This window comes from Phyllobates terribilis, unplaced genomic scaffold, assembly GCF_046119375.1.
Source record: "Phyllobates terribilis strain yellow unplaced genomic scaffold, ASM4611937v1 Scaffold_10__3_contigs__length_209671492, whole genome shotgun sequence".
Lineage (NCBI taxonomy): Eukaryota > Metazoa > Chordata > Amphibia > Anura > Dendrobatidae > Phyllobates > Phyllobates terribilis.
The window spans coordinates 95,945,816-95,969,987 of NW_027362770.1; the positions used below are offsets into that span (position 1 = coordinate 95,945,816).

The 24,172-nt window shown below is 45.6% G+C and overlaps 1 protein-coding gene across 7 annotated transcripts in view; it reads right to left on the bottom strand.

The window, feature by feature from the left end:
- LOC141164422 (uncharacterized) overlaps positions 1–23,403 on the bottom strand; it is a 34,348-nt gene extending 10,945 nt beyond the window's left edge. For 2 of the 7 annotated variants that reach the window (XM_073649627.1, XM_073649623.1), the window contains exons 1-8: positions 23,312–23,389; positions 22,939–23,110; positions 21,089–21,160; positions 20,574–20,678; positions 20,289–20,468; positions 20,084–20,207; positions 19,903–20,000; positions 19,625–19,706 (exon numbers count right to left, since the gene is read on the bottom strand). In XM_073649627.1, the coding sequence (XP_073505728.1) occupies positions 19,625–19,706; positions 19,903–20,000; positions 20,084–20,207; positions 20,289–20,468; positions 20,574–20,651 (562 nt within the window). In that variant the 5' untranslated portion in view covers positions 20,652–20,678; positions 21,089–21,160; positions 22,939–23,110; positions 23,312–23,389. Of the gene's footprint in view, positions 1–19,624; positions 19,707–19,902; positions 20,001–20,083; positions 20,208–20,288; positions 20,469–20,573; positions 20,679–20,786; positions 20,928–21,088; positions 21,161–22,938; positions 23,111–23,311 lie in introns of all 7 variants that reach the window. The other 5 variants (XM_073649624.1, XM_073649626.1, XM_073649628.1 and 2 more) reach the window with 5 other exon arrangements.
- Positions 23,404–24,172: the final 769 nt, after the last annotated feature.

Below are 24,172 nucleotides of genomic sequence, written 5' to 3' on the forward strand. Positions count from 1 at the left end.
CAATCAGGGTAATGATAGTTGGGGTTGATGACAGCTGTTAATTGTCAAAAATCACATCTGGCATTAAGCCCTGTGGTTAGTAATGGAGAGGGGTCTATCAGACACACCATTTACTAACCCACTAATGAAAAAAAACCCTGAAATATAAATGTTATTTGAATAAAGGCTCCCCGATATTTTCCCAGGTTTATCGATTTATTTTTGCAAAAAAACCCAAGCAGGTCCGACATAGTGCATGGCGTTCCCACGACGATCCCCGCATCCGATGTCCAAAGGCTATGGAGCCTTGTTCAGAGGACAACGCTCCATAGGCAGTAACAGCAGCCACTCCGGGTCCCGCTGTGCTCCACGAGACCCGGCGGCTGTGATGAGCAGTGACCTCAGTAACTACACAGCTCATCAGAGACGCTGAGCCCACAGTCTTATGGCCCCATATAGTGCCCTGCAGTCTAATGGCCTCATACAGTGCCCCGCAGTCTAATGTCCTCATATAGTGCCCCGCAGTCTAATGGCCTCATATAGCGCCCCGCAGTCTAATGGCCCATATTGTCGTCCCCCCCCACACACACTCTAATGGCCCCATATAATGCTCCCCACACACATACTCTAATGGCACCATATAGTGCCCCACACACACAGTCTAATGGCCCCATATAGTGCACACACACACACTAATGGCCCCATATAGTGCGCACACACACACTAATGGCCCCATATAAAGCGGACACACACATTCTAAACTGCTATGTTCAATCATTTGTCAAATTCCCCCCCCTTTCATACGCAAAGACAGCAAAAGATGAGATGGAATGCAGCTGCACATGTTACCTGGAGTGTTCTAGGCAGAGGGCTCCACTCCACACACCACAGAGATGCCTGCTCTCATCTTGCTGTGCTGCTCTCCCATGTCCTGAGAGTCCTGCCCCTCCCCCTCCTAGCTGATCTGACATTAGGGAGATAAGGGGAGGTTGCTGCGTGCAATGTAAGGGTATGTGCCCACAATGCAGATTTGAAGCAGAAATTTCCTGAGCTTTTTTGCCTCTCCATGGCAGAAAAAACGCATGCGGATTTACATATGTTTTTGACACGTTTTTACATGCGTTTTTTGAAGCGTTTTTGAGCATCCTATGAATGATTTTTGGAGCTAAATAACGTTGGCAGGACATTGCTTAAGCCCTTGGATTACCCAAGAACAGGGTGAGTATATTGATTCATTTAAATGAATAAAGAATGTGTATTGTATTTCAAATAAAGTGTTTACACTGTGTCTGTGTGATTTCTTTACTTTGTTTGGTCATGATTGTCACCTTGACATCACCAAACAAAAGAGCTGGGTGTCAGCTACTCCCATTCACCCAGTCTTTGTTAGCATTTCTATTCAAGTAATTTATGCGACTGCTGGGAGATGTTTTATTTAGCCAGGAAATGTGCCTCTAGGCAAACATTTCTCTGACCATAATTGACATCTCACAGCTGGTTCATTAGCCACTACGTGCCCCCTCCCCGAGCAGCACTCAGCAGAGATTTGGACACAAGGTATTTATGTTGCATCCAAAACGCAATGTTCTAATGCCGCACTTTTGTTGTTGGTATATGTGAATCCACCGCGTATGATGACAATTCGATCGGTCAAAATCTGCAGCGGAGACTAGCGTGTCAGCTACAGAAATTGATACGCTGCGGGTGAGTTTGGGTACGTGGCCACGATCAGGAGCCGCTGCAGGTTTGACGCTGTGTGTATATACAGCATCAAACCCGCAGCGTTGAGATGTTATGTTATAGTGTATGGGATCTCTAGAAATCCCACGTCCACTATGCGTGCATCAGAGGCTGCAGATCACCCGTGGACAATGACATGCAGTGCGTCTTTCAGGACCGCAGCATGTTAATTTCTCTTGTGGAGTCGCTAGTCTCCACAAAAGAAATTTGACCACTAGAAAGTATAGAATGTGGTAAATACGCATGGTTCAGTGAACACATGTGGATTTACCTGCGTTCAATAGAATTCAACGTTTTGGAAGCAGAAAAAATTTGCGTCCAAATCGGTGCTACGTCTGAATTATGGGCACGTAGGCTAAAATTTAAAAAAAAAAATGGCGTGGGCTCCCGCATCATTTTTATAACCAGCAGAGGGAAAGCCAACTGCTGGGGGCTGATATTAGTAGCCGCGGAAGGGGCCATTAGCCAACAATGTTCCATGGCTATTAATATCAGCCCGCAGCTGTTTGTTTAGCCTTTACTAGCTAGATTACAGGGGGACCCCAGAAAAAAATTGACGCGGAGTCCACCTATAAAATCTAGCCAGCAAAGGCTAAACTAGACAGCTGTGGGCTGCTATTAATAGCCATGGAAGGGGCCATGAATACTAGCCCCCTCCGCGGCTATTAATATCACCCCTCAGCGGTCCCAGAAATGGTGCATCCATAAGATCCGCCAAATCTAGCGCTTAGCCTCGCTCTTCCACGCTGCCCTGTAGCAGTGGCAGTGGGTAATGGGGTTGGGGTTCACGTCAGCCTTGTATTGGCGGCTGACGTGAAGCCCAGGTTAGTAATTGAAAGTGTCTATATGATGCCCCCATTACTAACCGCGAGGTAAAGTGAGCAGCGCTTTTTAAAAAAAAAAAAAAAAGACACGGCCAGAATAAATTATTTTAATGACATAAAACAGACACGGTTCTACAATTTCTTTTATTACTCGCCTCTGCAAAGCCCTCGATCTCCTGCAAAAAACGTAAAAAAAACAAACAACAGTATCCCTCACCTATCCACCGTCAATGACGTAATCCATCAGCGGCGAATGTCCCACGACGATCCGGATCATTTCTACAGCTGTGACATCAGCAATCACTGATGTCACAGCTGTAGAATACAGCACTGTATACTGACACCCCTATCAGTATACAGTGCTGCAGGGGGTCACTGGGGTTCATCAGCTGAAGATCCGCGTCGGAAATACTGCCGAGGAAACGCATAAAAACCGCATCATGGGCACACAGCCTTAGTAATGCAGCCTCCTCTTTTTTTGCTGGTTTGTTGGATGTAATGATGGCATTACATACACAGCTCTGCTATAGCAGTGTATGGCTCCTTCAGAGACGTTACAGTGCCATAGCAGGCTGTGTCAGTGATCAAAGCACGGCAGGGTGATAATTACTCTGCTGTGAACACTGTGGTCACAGCGGTGATCACCAGCCTGGAAATGTACTACTATTCCCAGGCTGTTGGTCATTGCTGAAGATACTCACCTCATCCCGTACCTCCGTTCCCCGGCAGCTCCTGTCACTGCACGCACTAAGCAGTGTGGTGCAATGACGGGTAAACTGGAGTTCGCAGCATAGCTGCGGGCTACGACAAAATGGACGCGATCTCATCCCATAGCTGTAACCTGGACAGCCCAGGGGGCCTGCCCAGTTCACAGCTATGGCAGTCTCAATAGAACAGATGGGGTCGGAGACTGATCGCAGACTCCTATGCCCAGCGACTGCCGTATTTGAGGTGTGTACCTATCGTTACACACCAGCAAATGCAAATGGCAGCCCCCAGTGGCTGCAGAAAATATTAATAAATAAAAAAACTTTTATTATTACAGTGAATTTAATTTTGTATTAAAAATAATTGATTATATAATCAATAATTATTAATACAAAATTAAAGAAAAGAGGATCATATCTCACTATTCACTGGTGTACACCACCATATTTATATCGAGTATAGATTGGGAAGGGAAAGGAGGAAAAGATGTGAATGGAAAATAAAATATAACGTTTATTGAAAATTGCTATAAAATAGTTAAATTTGTGCACAACGTGCATTAATAAATGCATACAGGGTTACCATCTATCAAATGACGACCCACAAAACCCGGTCCGTACTAAGGTAGAAAAATATTACTAGAAATGCCTAACCCAGTCCCTTATTTATTGGGTTATGGCTGTATATTGTACACCTAAATTAGCCCAATGAAAATTAATTTCCAGTTATCTATTGAACAATTGACATAGATTGCTCATGTAAATGTGAGCTATATTCTGCACCTAATATCCAGTTCACATAGTTTGACACTGCATGTTGTGATATTCAATTATGGATCATGCTTTATTATATGTATAAATGTGCTCATGATCCTATCTCAGGTGTTGAGCTCTGTAAATGCCGGTAAATGCTTAGACAGCTTACACCTTCAAGCCATAGATTTATGCTAGCACAGATTAAAGAGACAGATTAGTAGTGTAAAGAATGGTCTCGGGATGGTATTCCCTGGTTACACTATTCATCTCCAGTCCCTCTCCTGAGTTTGTGATCGGTACGCCCGACTGCACATGAATAGCTGGGCTGATAGCTGCACGTGCTTGCTCATAAATCTCCGGAGTGGCTCACATATGAGATAGCGGGGTCAGCATGCTGTATTATGCCAGAACCACAAGACAATCGATCACTGTACAATACTGCAATGATCGTAGGTAAACTAAATTTTGCAGTCTCTATGCTGCCGCACACATATGATTGCGTTCAAAGTGATAACCATGCTAGGATCACAAAGCACCCGATCTTTGCACATGTGCTGAATGGATCACAGGCTAGCCAGAGGACCTTAAATCAAAGTTGCTCAGAATGTTACACTGTTATTCATTGGTATAATCAATTTCCCTATCCATCTATACTATCAGAACACGGGACTCAGTCACTGACGCGCGTTTCGCCGGTATACCGGCTTTTTTTAAGGGCAAGGTCGGCCCCTTGTCCCGGATATTTATACAATCCATCAGGATTGACAAGTGGATCAACCAATCAAATTATCACCATAAGAAGGATCCGATTTCTGATGAATTTCAGCATTAGATCGGAGATGCTACATACCAGACATATATTACTGTCTTATATGTCCATAGATTAATTATATGCCAATATTATACCACATTTCTGATTAGTTTCAGCATCAGATCAAAGATACTACATATCAAGCATCTATCACCAATATTATTTATCCATAAGTTGATTACATGCTGACATTCTATAATCAATTGAATATACAGGATGGTCCAAAAGTAGGTGGTTAGAAAGTGTAATAAGGTTATGAAGGGGGAGATTTATCAAATATGGTGTAAAGTTAAAACTGGCTCATTTGCCCTTAGCAACCAATCAGATTCCACTTTTCATTCCTCACAGACTCTTTGGAAAATGAAAGGTGCAATCTGATTGGTTGCTAAGGGCAACTGAGCCAGTTTCACAGATCTAGTTTTCACAGATAGATCTCCCCCAAATCTGTTTTCTTTTCAGATAATTCATAATGGCAATTAATTTAAATACGGATCAAAGAAAATGGATTTTAACAGAGTATTGGAAATTTCAAAATGCTGAAACCGTTAGAGCAAATTGGGTTGAAACATTTGGTACTCAAGCCCCAAAGAGACAAACCATTTACCGCATTCGTGACAAATTCAATGCCACTGGCTCAATCCTTAATGCTCCAAAAACTGGTTGACCCAAAACAGTCTGTACAGAAGATAATAAACAACTTGTTGCTGATACATTTGTTCAGAGTGCAAAAAAGTCCACAAGAAGAGCATCTTTGGAATTGGGAATTTCACGAGCTTCTATCATGCGAATCCTGAAATCTATTGGGTGGAAATCTTATCGTCCACATCTAATTCATGGGTTATTGGAGGAGGATCCAGACAGGCGGCTGCAATTAAATGTTTGATAAATCTCCCCCTTCATAACCTTATTACACTTTCTGTCCACCTACTTTTGGACCACCCTGTATATAATGTCAATCATGGCCACATCATACTGTATGTATTCTTACATGTCATATAGAGGGAGAAAGGGATTATGTATTGATAAAATTGTCTACAATGGTCATATCCCAAATATAGGCAATTGTCAGATGTGAAGTTTATTACACTCAATATAGATAGATGGAAAGATTCATCAAGAGAAAGCAAGTGTAACGAATAGTTTAAACCAGCTTCTTCATAATTATACTCTAATGATAGACCCAATATTATGCAGTATTTCATCATCTATCATTCTGTTCCATTTCATCCGTAAGAAGAGGGTTTACTAAATCGTATCAGGAAGAGTCCACCCTCTCCAATGTTCACACCATTTATCCTTTTAACCCACTATTGGCGTATCAAATTACCAGGGGGGGGGGGGGTTGAAAGTCCATCACCTGATTCTTCCAGGGATTCAAGAAGGAAATAATATCCACAAAGGTAAAGGATTTCAGGTGTACTTGTTCTTATTCAGGTGTTATGAGATTTCACAACCAGCATCCAAAATTGAAGTTTTCATTCATCCCATGTAGACTTAAGGAATTATACCTAAAAATCCACTCACTCTCCTTCTTTAACAGTATGGAGTCAAGATCACCACCCCTAACATCCAGTTTGAGTTGGCAGATTGCCCAGCCCTTGAGGTCCTTCCACCGTAATTCATGCTTATTTTTAAAATGCCTTGCTATTGGCGTGGGAGTAAATATTTTATTTTGTTCTTGGCATTTTCGTTCTTCCTCGTCATAATTAATAATGCTCTGGATATGTTCCCGTATACGGATCTTGAGGTCCCTGGTGGTTTTACCAATATATCTCAGTCTGTATGTACATTCCAGGCAATACTCCACTTGTGGAACAGTTAAGATGTTGGGAGATCTGATATATTTTCGCAAATGCATCCACAAATGATTTTTTAGGAGTCAGAATCTGACAGGCTCTGCACATTTTACACGAGAAGAATCCAGGGTCTTGTGTCTTTGTCATAGTATTGCTACGTCTAAAGTGACTGGACACTAGCAAATTTGAGACAGAGGTGGTTTTCCTATAACCAGATGACGTTCGAGGGGTCACGTAATCCTTAAGATCTACATCAGATCTAATAATATCCCAATGTTTATTCAAAACATTGAGCATAATGTTCCAATCCTCATCGTACTCTGTTATAAACCTCACATAGTCATCCTGATTCCTATTCCAATTTTTGGGGACTAAAAATTCATCCCTGTTGGTCCTTAATGCATAATTATATGCCCTTTTAACTATTCTCCATGAATAATTTCTTTCAAGGAGTCTTGATTTAAGTTCTCGGGCTCTTTGTTTAAAGCATTCAAAGGATGAACAATTCCGACGTAAACGTAGGAATTCCCCTTTAGGAATCGCTCGGATAGTAGCAGCCACATGTGCACTCCGGGCATCTAGGATGCTATTGGTTGATGTTTCCTTCCTATACAAGTCGGTTCGTACCGCATTACTTGCATCCCTCCATATCATTATGTCTAGGAATGGGATTTTGTCTTTATGAAATGAGAGTGTGAGTTTCAAATTGAAGCAGTTATTGTTGAGAATACCAATAAAATCCACTAGATCTTTTTCTGTGCCCTGCCACACCATAAGAACATCATCAATGTAACGTTTCCACGTTACAATATGGTTCACATATGATGACATATTTTCAGCAAAGACCACTTCTTCCTCCCACCATCCTAGATATAAATTTGAAAAGGTGGGTGCTACGGCTGCACCCATCGCGGTACCCCGCGTTTGAAGGTAGATGCGGCCATCAAATAGAAAGAAGTCACACCTCAAAATGCATCTCAGGAGGTCCAACACGAATTGCCTACGTAATGGGTTATATTCCTGATTTTTGTGGAGGAAGAATTCTACAGCCTTGCACCCCTTTTCCTCGTCAATGCTGGTGTAGAGACTTTCTACATCACAGGTAACAAGCAGCTCATGTTTTTGAGTCGATACCCTTGCAATTCCTTTAATACCTGCATTGTATCTCTGGTATAGGAGGGAAGATCGTATACGTATCCCCTTAACTCCTAATCTAGCCATTGATTGGCCCTTTATGTCAGGTTTCCTATACCAGAGACAATGGGTCTCCCCGGTGGATTTTCGAGGTTCTTGGGAACCTTGGGGAGCATGTAGAAAGTAGCCACCCTAGGTTTCTTGATTGAAAGGAAATTCCTTTCATTATTTGTAATTGCTCCACTTTCCCATCCCTGTTTGATGATGTTCTTGTATTCGTCCATGAATTGAACTGTCGGATCACTCCATAGAGGTCTATAACATTCTTTATTCATTAATTGTTTTTTTGCCTCTAAAATATATTTACCCTTGGGCCAGATAACAATGTTACCCCCTTTATCACTGGGTTTGAAGATGACATCATCCCAGCTTTTCATCGCCTCGATATTGCGTCTCTCTTCCAGGTCAGTGGGCAATCTAACTGTTTCCTCAGGTAGTGCACAAACTCAGGAGAGGGACTGGAGATGAATAGTGTAACCAGGGAATACCATCCCGAAACCATTCTTTACACTACTAATCTGTCTCTTTAATCTGTGCTAGCATAAATCTATGGCTTGAAGGTGTAAACTGTCTAAGCATTTACCGGCATTTACAGAGCTCAACACCTGAGATAGGATCATGAGCACATTTATACATATAATAAAGCATGATCCATAATTGAATATCACAACAGGCAGTGTCAAACTATATGAAATGGATATTAGGTGCAGAATATAGCTCACATTTACATGAGCAATCTATGTCAATTGTTCAATAGATAACTGGAAATTAATTTTCACTGGGCTAATTTAGGTGTACAATATACAGCCATAACCCAATAAATAAGGGACTGGGTTAGGCATTTCTAGCAATATTTTTCCACCTTACTACGGACCGGGTTTTGTGGGTCGCCATTTGATAGATGGTGACCCTGTATGCATTTATTAATGCACGTTTTGCACAAATTTAACTATTTTAATAGCAATTTTCAATAAACGTTATATTTTCTTTTCCATTCACATCTTTTCCTCCTTTCCCTTCCCAATCTATACTTAATACAAAATTAAAAATTGCAACACCTTCCCTTTAAGTGTGGAAATAATTGTAATTTTTGAATATATGGTAAAAAAGGAAAATAATTGATATGCCAAGCGGCAAAGAATATTGTATCAAAACCTTGATAAACTGTGACTTGCATCATATGATGTATTGTATGGAGAGCACTATATGTAATCTACCGTACATAGGTTGTAACACAAAGAAAATGAAAAAAATTATATCAGAACATATATATATATAACATCAATAAAAAGAATAACACATGTTCAGGGGTCGCAAAACATTATATAGTAATGCACAATGGTAACCTGCATGGTTTAAAGTGCCAGGGCCACCATCAAGGCATTACTGCCCTTAGTGCTGTGTGGGGCCCTGCGAGCAGCAGTACAGAGGGGGACCAGGGCCCAGTAAGGCCTTCCTCTTGTGCTTCTGCTCATGGGGCCCAATGCTGTAATAAAGTGCAGAGCTGCACATGGGGAATTGGGAGTGGGGGGAGGATAAGCGCATGGTTAATTGGGAGATGGGAGTGGGAACAGCACATGATGGATTGGGAGTGGGAGAGCAATTGGTGAATGGGGGAGAGTAAATGATGATGAATAGAGGGTGGGGGTGGGAGAGCACGGACATGACATAATGAATTGGGGCAGAGGGCGCATGTAAGTATAATGAACCGGGGGAGCAGGAGGTACAGAGTGGGGGCGTTGCGGATATAGGAGTGTGACTGGTAATAAATTGGGGGCAAGAGTACAGGTTCTAATTAATTTATATATTTATTAGGTGGGGAAAGTGGCTATTTACAGTTAGTGGGGGCACAGTGGTGGATTACAATTTATATTTGGAATGGTGGGTTGCATAATAACTAATTATATATTAATGGTGGGTGCACGTCTGTATTCAGCTGTGTAATGTAGAAGTTGGAGAATGTGCTCTAGATAACTATGTTATTTTATGCAGAGACAAGTCTTGGCTGGAAGAAGTGATGGTAGTATGTGCTGGATGAAGGAGAAAAGCGAAGATAAAGGACTTCACCTAGAGACATCACCGGTGAGTCAGTGTATAACATGTACACTGACACTATACACAGGGCTCCATTGTATAATGTCACTGGTGATCACTGTATTACCTGTACACTATATACAGAGCTCCTGTGTATAATATCACTGGTGATCATCGTATTACCTGTACACTATATACAGAGCTCCTGTGTATAATGTCACTGGTGATCACTAGATTACCTGAACACTTACATTATACACTGTATACCATGTACAGAGATCCTGTGTATAATGGCACTTATGGTAATATTAGTATTGTGTTCTTTTATTAATGATCAGTATTGTAGTATTTGGTGATAATGTGGTGGTAATATGTGGTCTGGTCATGGTGTGGCGGTTTTTATTCCTTCTGTGTGGTATTATTCGGTCACTAAGTGGTGGTAATTAGTGATGGGCGAGCACTAAAATGCTCGGATGCTCGGGCCGAGCAAATTGAAATGCTCGGATGCTCGGGCCGAGCAAATTGAAATGCTCGGGTGCTCGACCCGAGCAACGAGTCCAACGTAAGTCTATGGGAAACTCGAGCATTTTTCAGGCGGCTCCCCCTGGTGGTCTGCAGAGGGCCTAAAAATTGCCCAAATTGATGGGAACAGTGCTCAAATGACATGGCAACAGCATGCGGAAGACCCCTGGAAGCATTTCTGACTCCCAGGTCACTGCTGTCAACAACGTTGTCAGAGGTATTACGCCACTTTTACGGACTCACAATAAAACATACAAAAACGAAACCAAGATGGATTTTCCTGGGAAATATGTTAAGGAACATCCTTTCCAGGGTAATGACTTGTATATGAGGCAAAATAAATAACCAAAACCAAAAATACTCCTCCACACCTTGGGCTATGTTCACATGTAGGGTGATGCGTTTTTGCACTTTTGCATTGCTTTCAACCGTGACAAATGCATTCACCAGGAAATGTCATTTTAACATTTTACGACCTTATCTGGCCATGTGGTGTGTGAGACATGATCAGACACATCCTGTTTCATTTATGATGGACTCTGAAAGTCACACAGCCTATTTTTATAAGGCCATCAGGCGGCCTTTACTATTCTTAAAGGGCCAGCAGTCGGCCCTCACTAGTGTTAAAGAGCCATCAGCTGGCTATGCTTTGTTGTTCCCATTACTAAAGAGTGGGTCTCCTATACTGTTATTGCGTATGCAGTGAGTGGCAGGGCTGCACCCCAATACCCCTTTGAAGAGACTGCCAAAAATTTAGACCTACTCCAATGTCCCATGGAAGAGATGTAGAGGAGGGCCTCCTGAAAACAATGTTCCCATTATTAGGAAGTGGGTCTCCCATTGTGTTTGCCTATGCAGTGAATGCAAGGGTTGCCAAAAATTTAGAGGCACTCCAATGCCCCTTGGAAAAGACGTGGACGTCAGAGGGCCTCCTGAAAACAATGTTTCCATCATTAGGAAGTGGGTCTCCCATAGTGTTGGCCTATGCAGTGAATGCAAGGGCTGCCAAAAATTGGGAGGCACTCCAATGCACCTTGGAAAAGACGTGGAGGAGGGCCTCCTAAAAAATGTTCCCATTAGAAAGGAGCGGGTCTCCTATACTTATAATGCCCATGCACTAAAGTGTATGGGCTGACAAACATTTACCCCTGGGGTGTATACATGAACATAATGTATAAAAAAATTTTTTTACGGGCATCATAAACACCCTTTAAAAAAATGATGTGGGTGTTGCATCACGGACCACAATCACCCTGGTGATATGGTGGTGGAGGATGAGGAGAAGGAGGATGACAAGAGCAAATAGCCAAAATCAGGAAGTGTATACCCATGTGTAGGTGTGAAAAGGTGCATGGGAATACACCTCCCAAAAAAAGACACTGTATTGGAGTTCATGTTACGCTGTTATCATTCGGTGGTGTTGAGAAGTCTGGCCCAATCCAGCCCTTGTTCATTATTATAAGAGTCAGACTGTCAGCATTTTCAGTTGACAGGCGGATGCGCTTATCAGTTATAATTCCACCAGCGGCACTAAAAACCCGCTCTGATAAAACGCTAGCGGCAGGGCAGGCCAGGATCTACAAGGCATAGAGAGCCAGTTCATTCCACATGTCCAGCTTGGATACCCAATAATTATAAGGCACAGAGGAATCATGGAGGACGTTGGTACGGTCGGCAAGGTACTCCCTCTGCATCTTCCCAAACTTTGCACTCCTTGTGAGAGTACCCCGTGTCTCAGGGCCTGTGCGATGGGAGGGGCTGAAAAAACTCTCCCAGAACTTTGACAGTGTTACCCTGCCTCTGCTGGATTGGAGTTGTGTCTCTCTAGGCTGTACGCCTTGGTTGTCCAATGAACTGTGACCTCTGCCACCAGCGTTTTCAGATGGGATTTTTTTTAATAGTTCTGCAACAAGGGGCTTCTGGTACTGCCCCATTTTAGTAGACCTGTCCATCTCGGGAATAAGAGATAGAAAGTTCTCCTTGTAGCGTGGGTCTAGAAGTGTCACCAACCAGTAATGACTGTCACCCCAAATTTTGAGAACGCGAGGGTCATGGGAAATGCAGCGTAACATAAACTCAGCCATGCGTGCCAGAGTACTAACAGGCAAGACTTCCGTGTCCTCACCAAGAGGATGACTGACCATGCTCTCCTCCTTCTCCTCTCCCTGTCCTCAGGCCATCCACGCTGAACAGACGGTATGACAGCTCTGCAGGTAGTACCGTCTATAGTGCATGAAACTAGCTCCTGTTCTTCCTCCTCCTCCTCTTTGTCACCCAATCCACGTTGGGATGAGATGAGGCTGGGCTGTGTGTAATCACCCTGTATGGTCCCTTGCTCCATCTCATCGTGCTCCGCCTGCAATGTATCCTCTTTGATTATGAGCAGAGAGCGTTTTAGAAGACAGAGAAGCGGGATGGTGATGCTAATTATGGCGTCATGTGTTCTGTCCCAAGCTCCGACTGGGTCCAGGATTCCACTATATTAACCCAGTGTGCCATCAGCGAAATGTATCGTTCCTGCCCACAAGCACTTGTCGAGGTGTCCGTGGTTTGGTGGACTTTCCCTGTAACTGCATTGTTGAGGGCACGGCTAATGTTGTGGGACACGTGCTTGTGTAATGCGGGGACGACACACCGGGAGAAATAGTGGCGGCTGGGGACCGAGCACTGATTGCCGCTATCCGGTTGTGGAAAGCTTCCGTCTCCACGAGCCTAAAAGGACGTGCTTGCTGATGGTGCTAGTTGACAGTGTGCAATGACAGGTGCAGGGCAGGAGGCATCTTCGCATGCACTATGGAGTGCTCTGCCTCCATTCCCCTGTGTGCTGCTGTCCTCGCTCTGCATGTCCTCCTGCCAGGTTGGGTCAGTTACTATATCATCCACCACCTCGTCTTCCACTTCCGCACCCTGGTCCTCCTCCTGACTTTCTGGCAATTGTGTCTCACCATCGTCCACCTCTTGTGTCACTTTCCCACCATTGCCTTCATATGACCGTGGCTGCTGAAATATTTGGGTATCGCTACATGCCCCGCTTCAAGTGTGGGATCAGTTGTCTCTGGGCACTCGGCATAGTGGGAGAAAGGAGGATCAGGTTGAGGAATATGCAGTCCAGACTCACAGCTACTGAGACTTGACCGTGTGGAAGACAGGGTGGTGGTGGTGGTGGCTAAGTGACTGGAAGCATTACCTGCTATCCAACCAACAACCTTTTCACACTGCTCTGTGTTCAATAGTGGTGTGCTACGGTCCCCTATTAATTGGGACAGGAAGGTCGAGTGAGAAGTTGTGGGTGTTTGTTGTGGCACAATTTCAGCTTGCCCACAGCCTCGGCCTCTGCATACACCATCACGTCCAGTTCCCCGTCCCTTGCCACGTGCCTTGCCCATTTTAAATGGAGGAAAATATCTTCCACGCTCACTACAAATGGCTGAATTTGGAGTGAACTTATATGTGATCCGTGTGACAGACGAACCACAGTTTTAAATAGCTGGCCTGTAGGTAACTATTTTTAACAGCCAACTGGTGTCAATAAGTTCATTGACACACTGCAACAAAATTTCAATGGAGGCCAGAAATGGCAATATTTTCAGCGCAATTATATGTGATCCGTGTGACGACAGCTATTTAATACCACAGTTTTAAATAGCTGGATTTTTAGCGCTTTAATATGGAAAGGACCAGGCTGTATTCTGCAGTGCCAACAAGCAAATGGGGCAGATAAACGGTGTTCTCTGGATTGCTTTTTAAGCAAATAATCAGGATTAAGATAAAAAAAAATATTCCTGGCCCCTGATACCTGGGGCTATTTCTACAAATATCTGTAAAAGCACCAGCAGACAGAACTGGAATGGACCCTCTTGCTATGTGCACTGCAGTCTGCTATATACCCTGCCTGCCTGCATAGCACGGATATCTTTGCAGCTGGATTAGTCCTCAGAAGGACTGTTAATTGAGATGGATATGTGTCTGTAATATAGTCTGGTATACCTACATTAACTAGAAACAAGCAAATCTCTCCCTAGCTTAGCAGCACCTCTCCCTACACTGTCTGATTCCGGAGTGACTGACGAGCACAGCGGCCCCAGGTCTGATATAGACCTGATGACGCTGTGCGGCCAGCCAATCACTGTAATGCCACAACCAACATGGCTGCGGCATTACAGTGTGTGGCAGACAATCCTTGCATGTTGATTGGTGCTCTAAAGAGCGCCTCACATGCAGGGAGGGGACCCGAGCTCCCGCCAAGCATCCCCGGAAATACTCAGAACATGTTTTGATGGTCAGAAATGAAGGGTTTGTTTTTGTAAGTGAACGAACCGTTTATCTCCAAAGCAATAAGGAAAGTATTAGTGCCCCCCATTTCAGGAGAGATTGTGCAGTAATCTGAATTCTTTAGGATCGAAAACATAATGGAATTTATGACGTGGAGTGAATCTATGAAACCAAGGCTCGAGCCATGCAAACATCTCCTGCAGACGTGAATGTATATTACAGCCATCAACCACGAATAGCTTAGAGATATATCATGGCACAGGTGTAATGTTTTTTGTATAGTTTATCGTGATCCTGTTTGAAGTTAGTTGGTTTTAAAAGAAATTGAGAATTCAGGATGAAGGGAAACTCTATTGTTATTATTGTGCAGAAATTCACACTTGGCCCTCACTGCACATTTAATGTTTTCTATCATAAAAGTGAAGTTTGGCCAGAAAGACTGGACCTGGTCTTGTAGGACAATATGAGCACATTCAGCAGCACAGAAGGGAGAGAAGGTAGATTCATCCAATAAGATATCAGGGTTCTAGTAAGCCAACAGCATCATTACCCTCCGCTTTCTCTTACGGCCCATCATAATATTTTTCTTCAAGTGATTTCTAACTTGTCAGCACATTCTACGTACACTTTCATTTGGCTTTGTAGTTTACAGATCTGGGCTGGTAACGGCTAGTGTCTTCTAATCCCGGGGCGTAAGTGCAGGGCCGCCATCAGGGCTTTACTGCTCTTACTGGCGTATGGGGCACGGTAAGCAGAGGGGCCCGAACGGGGCCCCTGGCACCGTGGGCCCCCCCCCCTTTGCTCACCGGGCCCTAGGTAACTGAACTTGCGTCCTCGCTCGGACGCAGGATCACTTTAAAGCTATTGCCGTGCGGGAGTCTTACCGCACGGCAATAGTTAACGGCCGCGAGCCAATCACAGGCCGTCAGCTGAAGTCACACACACGTTGCTGGCATATGACGTCAGTTCCGGCCTGTGACTGGCTGGCGTCCGCTCTTCACATCAGGAGGAAGGAGCGTCGTCGCTGGAGCAGCAGCAAGGTAAAGAGGAGGTGTGAGCTGAGACATGGGGGGTGTGAGCTGAGACATGGGGGGTGTGAGCTGAGACATGGCGGGGTGAGCTGAGACATGGGGGGTGTGAGCTGAGACATGGGGGTGTGAGCTGAGACATGGGGAGGATAAGCTGAGACGTTAGGGGGGATGAGCTGAGACAAGAGGGGGTGAGCTGAGATGTGGGGGGTGTGAGCTGAGATGTGGGGGGGCGTGAGCTGAGACATGGGGGGTGCGAGCAGAGACATGGGGGGTGTGAGCTGAGACATGGGGGGTGTGAGCTGAGACATGGGGAGGATAAGCTGAGACATTAGGGGGGATGAGCTGAGACAAGAGGGGGTGAGCTGAGATGTGGGGGGTGTGAGCTGAGATGTGGGGGGGCGTGAGCTGAGACATGGGGGGTGTGAGCTGAGACATGGGGGTGTGAGCTGAGACATGGGGAGGATAAGCTGAGACATTAGGGGGGATGAGCTGAGACAAGAGGGGGTGAGCTGAGATGTGGGGGGTGTGAGCTGAGATGTGGGGGGGCGTGAGCTGAGACATGGGGGGTGTGAGCTGAGACATGGGGGGTGTGAGCTGAGACATGGGGGGTGTGAGCTGAGACATGGGGGTGTGAGCTGAGACATGGGGAGGATAAGCTGAGACATTAGGGGGGATGAGCTGAGACAAGAGGGGGTGAGCTGAGATGTGGGGGGTGTGAGCTGAGATGTGGGGGGGTGTGAGCTGAGACGTGGGGGGGCGTGAGCTGAGACGTGGGGGGGCGTGAGCTGAGACGTGGGGGGGCGTGAGCTGAGATGGGGGGGCGTGAGCTGAGACGGGGGGGGTGTGAGCTGAGAAGTGGGGGTGTGTGAACTGAGACGTGGGGGGCGTGAGCTGAGACGAGGGGGGGCGTGAGCTGAGACGTGGGGGGGCGTGAGCTGAGATGGGGGGGCGTGAGCTGAGACGTGGGGGGGTGTGAGCTGAGACATGGGGGGGTGTGAGCTCAGACATGGAGGGGTGTGAGCTGCGTATGGAGAGGTGTGATCTGAGACATGGGGGGGTGTGAGCTGAGACATGGGGGTGTGTGAGCTGAGACATGGAGGGGTGTGAGCTGAGACATGGGGGTGTGTGAGCTGAGACATGGGGGGGTGTGAGCTGAGACATGGGGGTGTGTGAGCTGAGACATGGAGGGGTGTGAGCTGAGACATGGAGAGGTGTGAGCTGAGACATGGGGGGTGTGAGCTAAGACATGGGGGGGTGTGAGCTGAGACATGGGGGGGGTGTGAGCTGAGACATGGGGGGGGGTGAGCTCAGACATGGAGGGGTTTGAGCTGAGACATGGAGAGGTGTGATCTGAGACATGGGGGGGTGTGAGCTGAGACATGGGGGGGTGTGAGCTGAGACATGGGGGTGTGTGAGCTGAGACATGGGGGTGTGTGAGCTGAGACATGGAGGGGTGTGAGCTGAGACATGGAGAGGTGTGAGCTGAGACATGGGGGGTGTGAGCTAAGACATGGGGGGGTGTGAGCTGAGACATGCGGGGGTGTGAGCTGAGACATGGGGGTGTGTGAGCTGAGACATGGGGGTGTGTGAGCTGAGACATGGGGGGGGTGAGCTGAGACATGGGGGGATGAACTGAGACATGGGGCGTGTGAGCTGAGACATGGGGGGTGTGAGCTGAGACATGGGGGGGTGTGAGCTGAGACATGGGGGGGTGAGATGAGTCTTGGTTTGCAGAGTTGAGACATGGAGTGCAGAGCTGAGACATGGAGTACAGAGCTGAGACATGGGGGGTGAGATGAGACATGGGGTGCAGAGCAGAGACGTGGGGTGCAGAGCAGAGACATGGGGTGCCGAGCTGAGACATGGAGGGCAGAGCGGAGACATGGAGGGCAGAGCGGAGAGATGGGGTGCAGAGCTGAGACATGGGGTGCAGAGCTGAGACATGAGAGGTGAGCTGAGACATGAGAGGTGAGCTGAGACATGAGGGGTGAGATGAGACATGAGGGGTGAGATGAGACATGAGGGGTGAGATGAGACATGAGGGGTGAGATGAGACATGGGGTGCAGAGTGGAGACATGGGTGTGAAATGAGACATGGGGTGCAGGGTTGAGACATGGGGGTGAGATGAGACATGGGGTGCAGGGTTGAGACATGGGGGTGAGATGAGACATGGGGTGCAGAGCGGAGACATGGGGGGTGAGATGAGACATGGGGTGCAGAGCTGAGACATGAGGTGCAGAGCTGAGACATGGGGTGCAGAGCTGAGACATGGGGTGCAGAGCTGAGACATGGGGTGCAGAGCTGAGACATGACATGAGGGCAGGATGAAATGACATGGAGGCAGGATGTGGGACATTATTACTGTATGGGGCTATTTAAGGGATATTATTACTGCTGTGATGTATTTTATTTTTGAGGATAGTGTTTTCAGTGGGGAGGAGGATCCTGTTACTGTGCAGGGCGACACTATGTCACTTTTTTTCTTCATAGGGTGTAGTGTAGAAGTTGGGGAAAAAGTGGGGAATGTGCTCTGCAAACTGCTGTAGATAACTGTGTTATTTTCTGCAGAGACGAGTCCTGGATGGAAGAAGCGGTGGCGGTCTGTGTTGGATGCACAAGAAAAGCGAAGATGAAGGACTTCATCTAGAGACGTCACCGATGAGTCAGTGTGTTACCTGTACACTGACACTATATACTACATACTATACACAGGGCTCCTGTGTATAAGGTCACTGGTGATCCCTGTATTACCTGTACACTGACACTATATACAGAGCACCAATATATAATGTCACTGGTGATCATTGTATTACCAGTACACTGACACTATATACAGGGCACCTGTGTATAATGTCACTAGTGATCATTGTATTACCTGTACACTGACACTATACACTGTATATTATGTGAAGAGCTCCTGTGTATAATGGCACCTATGGTAATATTAGTATTGTGGTTTTTTTTTATTAATGATCAGTATTGTAGTAGTCAGTCACTATGTCATGGTAATATGTGGTCCGGTCATGGTGTGGCGGTATTTGTTTCTTGTATGTGACATTATTCAGTCACTATGTGTTGGTAATATGTGGTCTGGTCATGGTGTGGTGGTATTTGTTCCTTGTATGTGACATTATTCAGTCACTATGTGGTGGTAATATATGGTCGGGTTATGGTGTGGCGGTATTTGTTCCTTGTATGTGGTGTTATTCAGTCACTATGTGGTGGTAATATGTGGTCTGGTCATGGTGTGGTGGTATTTGTTCCTTGTATGTGACATTATTCAGTCACTATGTGGTGGTAATATGTGGTCTGGTAATGGTGTCACAGCATTTGTCCCTTGTACGTGGTAATATAGGTCATTTTTTTAAAAAAATGTTGTGACTTATTCCCTTAAAGAAAAATATACTTAAAAAGAGTATTGGATATTATAAGAAATGTTTAAAAGGTTAGAGTAGGATCCGACCAGAAGAGTCTACCTTGTCCTGGTAGCAGCTTAAGAAATCTTTTGGCCAAAACAAAAGCTGCTGACTATGTGTGTGATCTTGTGTTCAATGGGAACTGTTAATGTGTGATTGGTGAGGACATGGTGCAGAAGTGGAGTTTTTCCAAGACTGGGTGGTGGGACTGTGGAAGGTTTGAGGAGTGGAGGCGGAGTAGGGGTGGAGCCTTGGGCGGAGTCTCAGGGGGGCCCGAAAATTTTGCCAGTATGGGGCCCTGAAATTCCTAGTGGCAGCCCTGAGTAGGTGGATTCCCCAGGTTGTAATTTCTATATCAAAGGGCTTTCACAATTTCACCAAGTAATTTGAACATTTTTGGATGGAGGAGAAAGATACGCGCTAGTGGCAAAATGGTGACCATAAGATTGTGATACGGCCGGACTACATGACCGATAAAGCAGCCAAAGCCAGTGACTGAGAAGAGTCTATGACTTCTCTGCATTTACTGGTCACTACTCACCTGGCCAGTTATCTGTAGGAATCTCCCCTTCACACGGCTCATCACATGTCTTTGTAGTATTAATATGGGTCAGATCTTCATCCTGAAACAAATATTGTAAAAGTTACAGACAGATGGAGAAGTCATGTATGATCAGCTCTAATCCTGCTATCTCCACAGTTCTCATTCCACAAGTATAAAACATTTAATATTGGTGGATAAAACAAGACTGAGCACAAGACCTTCACAGTCATCTACACATCATAAGGGAGATCTCATGACACCTTCTCTCCATCTACCTGATGATCCTGAGGACCATTGGGATCTTCTTGTTTACAGTCCTGTGGAAGAAGAGGACGGGGACATCTCCCTGGTGTTGTCTTCTTACTGGATAGATCTGGAGGAAACACATACAGGGACTGAATTCATTCTTTACATACAGATAATTATAGGCCGTTTGTATTTAATCCTGTCTATTACCTGGTGATGTGAGGGGCTGGGAAACCTCCATCATGACGTCCTTGTACCGATCTTTGTGTCTTTCTAAATACTCCCACTCCTCCATGGAGAAATAGACAGCGACATCCTGACACCTTATAGGAACCTGACACATACAATGATACCTTCATCCCCGATCCCTTCATAGCGTTACTGTATAATGTCCCAGCATTCCCAGCAGTGTCACCTCTCCAGTCAGCAGCTCAATCATCTTGTAGGTGAGTTCTAGGATCTTCTGGTCATTGATGTCCTCATGAATCAGGGGGTGAGGTGGAGGGTCCGTGATTGGGCTCAGGGGTTTTCCCCATCCCTCAGACACAGGGTCCTGACAGCGCTCACTAGAGGTCTTCTTCACTACTATGTAATCCTAGTTATGGAGAGCCACATTAATAAATCTCACCTCTCCAGTTCTGTCCATCTGTTATTCACATAGATAAGAATGATGTAATGTGACGTCATCAGAATCTCTTACCTCTCCAGTAAGCCGAAAGAGGATCTCTAGGGTGAGGTGTAATATCCTCTCCGCCATCTTGTCTTTGTCTCTATCCATATTCGATGGGTAAATCAGGAAAATTCTCTTATAAAGAATTTTGTGTAATAATACAATTACAGGATATAATAAGGGAAACATGATATTTATTATTTTACACTATTTACTTTTCTTCTTTACATCTACTAATAATACCTATATATTTTAGGCCACAGACAACAAGCAGTTTCTTCCTCGGAGTCTGCAGCTGAATATGTTTTTCACAAGATGGTTGTTTGATGGTTTTACAAGATGGTTGTTTGTTCTTGGCCTCGACCCTTTCACAACTCCTGTCTCCTAGTTTAATCCCAAGAGAAACATGTAACAAGAGAACCTGGCTTACACCTCTGGGTTTTCACAAATGCGGCATTGATAAATGTACACCTAGTAAATATGCCAAACCAAAGAAATAGATTTAATTACATTAGATAAAAACATTTCATTAAACAATTTATCACCTGCAGCAGTAAATTTGTAGTATATTGAGTTCAGTGTCTGGGATGTAATGTCAGATATGTCGGCTGCATCACCTGCAAATAAGGCAGAGAATTAATGAGCACATCCGAGTCTCCACTAATCCCGCGGCCATTAACCCCTCCAATGTTTCCACACATTTCCTAAGAGAACACAATGGTGACTTTCTGACTTTTAAGAACTTTCAGTATTGTGGCACTGAAAGGGTAGATCATTCAGGTGGAGGGGAGATCGCAGAGGAGCATTGCTGAACCGTGAAGCTTCCTGGATACTGAGACTAAATCCACCGTACTGGAGGGTATAAAGCAGGGGTCTCAAACTCAGCTGGGTATATGCGCCGCACACGGAAAAAAATTGAATTTGGGGGGCCGCATTCTTTGCATGACAAAAGTAACATTTTTAGTGATACTATTTTTTTCTGTACACCTTTTGAACAGGTCCTCATCTTGTAGTAATGCCCCATCCTGTAGTAATGTGCCCATCCTGGTCCTCATCTTGTAGTAATGCCCCATCCTGGTCCTCATCTTGCCGTAATGCCCCATCCTGGTCCTCATCTTCTAGTAATGCCCCATCCTGGTCCTCATCTTCTAGTAATGCCCCATCCTGGTCCTCATCTTGCCCCATCCTGGTCCTCATCTTGCCGTAATGCCCCATCCTGGTCCGCATCTTGTAGTAATGCCCCATCCTGGTCCTCATCTTGAAGTAATGCCCCATCCTGGTCCTCATCTTGTAGTAATGCCCCATCCTGGTCCTCATCTTGTAGTAATGCCCCATCCTGGTCCTCATCTTGTAGTAATGCTCCATCCTGGTCCTCATCTTGTAGTAGTGCCCCATCCTGGTCCCCATCTTGTAGTAATGCCCCATCCTGGTCCCCATCTTGTAGTAATGCCCCATCCTGGTCTTCATCTTGAAGTATTGCCCCATCCTGGTCCACATCTTGCAGTAATGCCCCATCCTGACCCTCATCCTGTAGTAATGCCCCATCCTGGTCCCCATCTTGTAGTAATGCCCCATCCTGGTCCTCATCTTGTAGTAATGCCCCCCATCCAATATTGTAGGAATGTCCCCATCCAGGTGCCCATACGTCCTCATCCAGGTGCTCATAGTGCCCATATGTGCTCACCCATAGTGCCCATACGTCCCCATCCAGGTGCCCATATGTCCCCATCCAGGTGCCCACAGTGTACATAACAGAAAAAAAAGATTCTTCTCACCTGTCCTCCGTTCCCTTGGCGTCCTTTCTACACATGCGGCCCGCAGGCACTATAGACCCCTTGACGATCGCGGCCCGGTCCAGGAGCCGCCGACATCAGCGCTGTAGTTTAGTGTATTGCCGCGCAGAGACCGGCTCTCTGCACAGCAATACCAATGCCAGCCGCTGGCCTATCAGAGGACAGCAGCTGACGTCATGTCAGTGACGTCATACGCCGCTGTGCTGGGACGCAGATGTCAGCTGCTGGCCTCTGATTGGCTGGCATTGGTATTGCTGTGCAGAGCCGGTCTCTGCGCAGCAATACACTGAACTACAGCGCTGATGTCAGCGGCTCTTGGAGTGGGCCGCGATCGGGGTCTATGGTGTCTGTGGGTGGCATGAAGCAGCCGGAGGGGCCGCATGCTGCCCGTGGGCCGTGTGTTTGAGACCCCTGGTATAAAGAGAAGGACGGATCTGTTCTTACATTACCAGACAGGTGAAGGGACCATATTGTGATGATTGTAAGGTGATTTTGTTTCAGCATTGTCTTTCTTTGTATCACATCTATTACATCTATTAATGCCGCCATTCATCCTGTGCAGCTCCAGAGAGATTTCTATCGAGCTTGGGTTTCATTCTTACCTTCAGTTATGGGTAAGACGTCACCCTCCACCTTAATTCTCTCTGGGATTTTTTCCTCCAATGTTCTGATGTTTTTATAAATGAAGGAATAAAAGTTTTTTGTTATTTGAGCTGATGGATCATCCTCCATGTGTGGACTGTTATCTATTGGATCTCCATTATTGTGCTGGAACTAGAGGATAAATAATGGCATTAGGTGAGAACTTTTTGGGCTTTTGTCCTTTCATCCTGCAGTTGTCTGAATGGATCTAATGTGGATGGGAACCAGCTAAGCCGCATTCTGACCACAGCTGTTAGGTCACTGTTCACACCACAGAAAGTGTCTCAAGGGGTTAATGCCCCCTGCGCCCAGTAATGGGGAATCTCCACATACCTCCACCTGCAGAGCCGCACACCTGCCACACCACATATATGGCTGCTCTGTGCGCACAGGACCTGTGATGAGGTCACCGGAGGGGAGGAGTCAGGGGTCACATGATCAGGGGCCTCAGTGGATGCACAGTGTGAACTATGCGGCTCCTATACAGTGATGATTGTGTCTGGTTTGGAGTTGATTTTTTGAGGCCTCATTTTATCATCTCCACTCTAGACGGTTCACTGGTGAGGTGACTGGATCGGAGTTGATGTTTTGATGATCTCTCTGCTGCTTCTCCATTCTAGACAGTTCAGTTTCTACAGTGACGTTCCTCAAAAAATCACCTCCAATGTCCAGAATGGAGCAGATTCCTGGATCCTCATAGCCTGCAATGTAGTGGAATTGGAATGTACACACATTGTAGATAAATATCAGCTTTAGAATTGTAATGATTTCATGTTTTTATTTTTTAGGTATTTCCTCAAACTGTTACATTAAGGCTATGTGCCCACGATGCAGAAATGCTCCGGATTTTTACTGGGCGTTTCTGCATCTCCCTGGCAGAAAAAACGCATGCGGATTGTACATGCGGATTGTACATGAGGATTGTACATGCGGATTGTACATGAGGATTGTATATGCGGATTGTACATGCGGATTGTACATGAGGATTGTACATGCGGATTGTACATGTGGATTGTACATGCGGATTGTACATGAGGATTGTACATGCGGATTGTACATGAGGATTGTACATGCGGATTGTATATGCGGATTGTACATGCGGATTGTACATGAGGATTGTACATGCGGATTGTACATGCGGATTGTACATGAGGATTGTACATGCGGATTGTACATGCGGATTGTACATGTGGA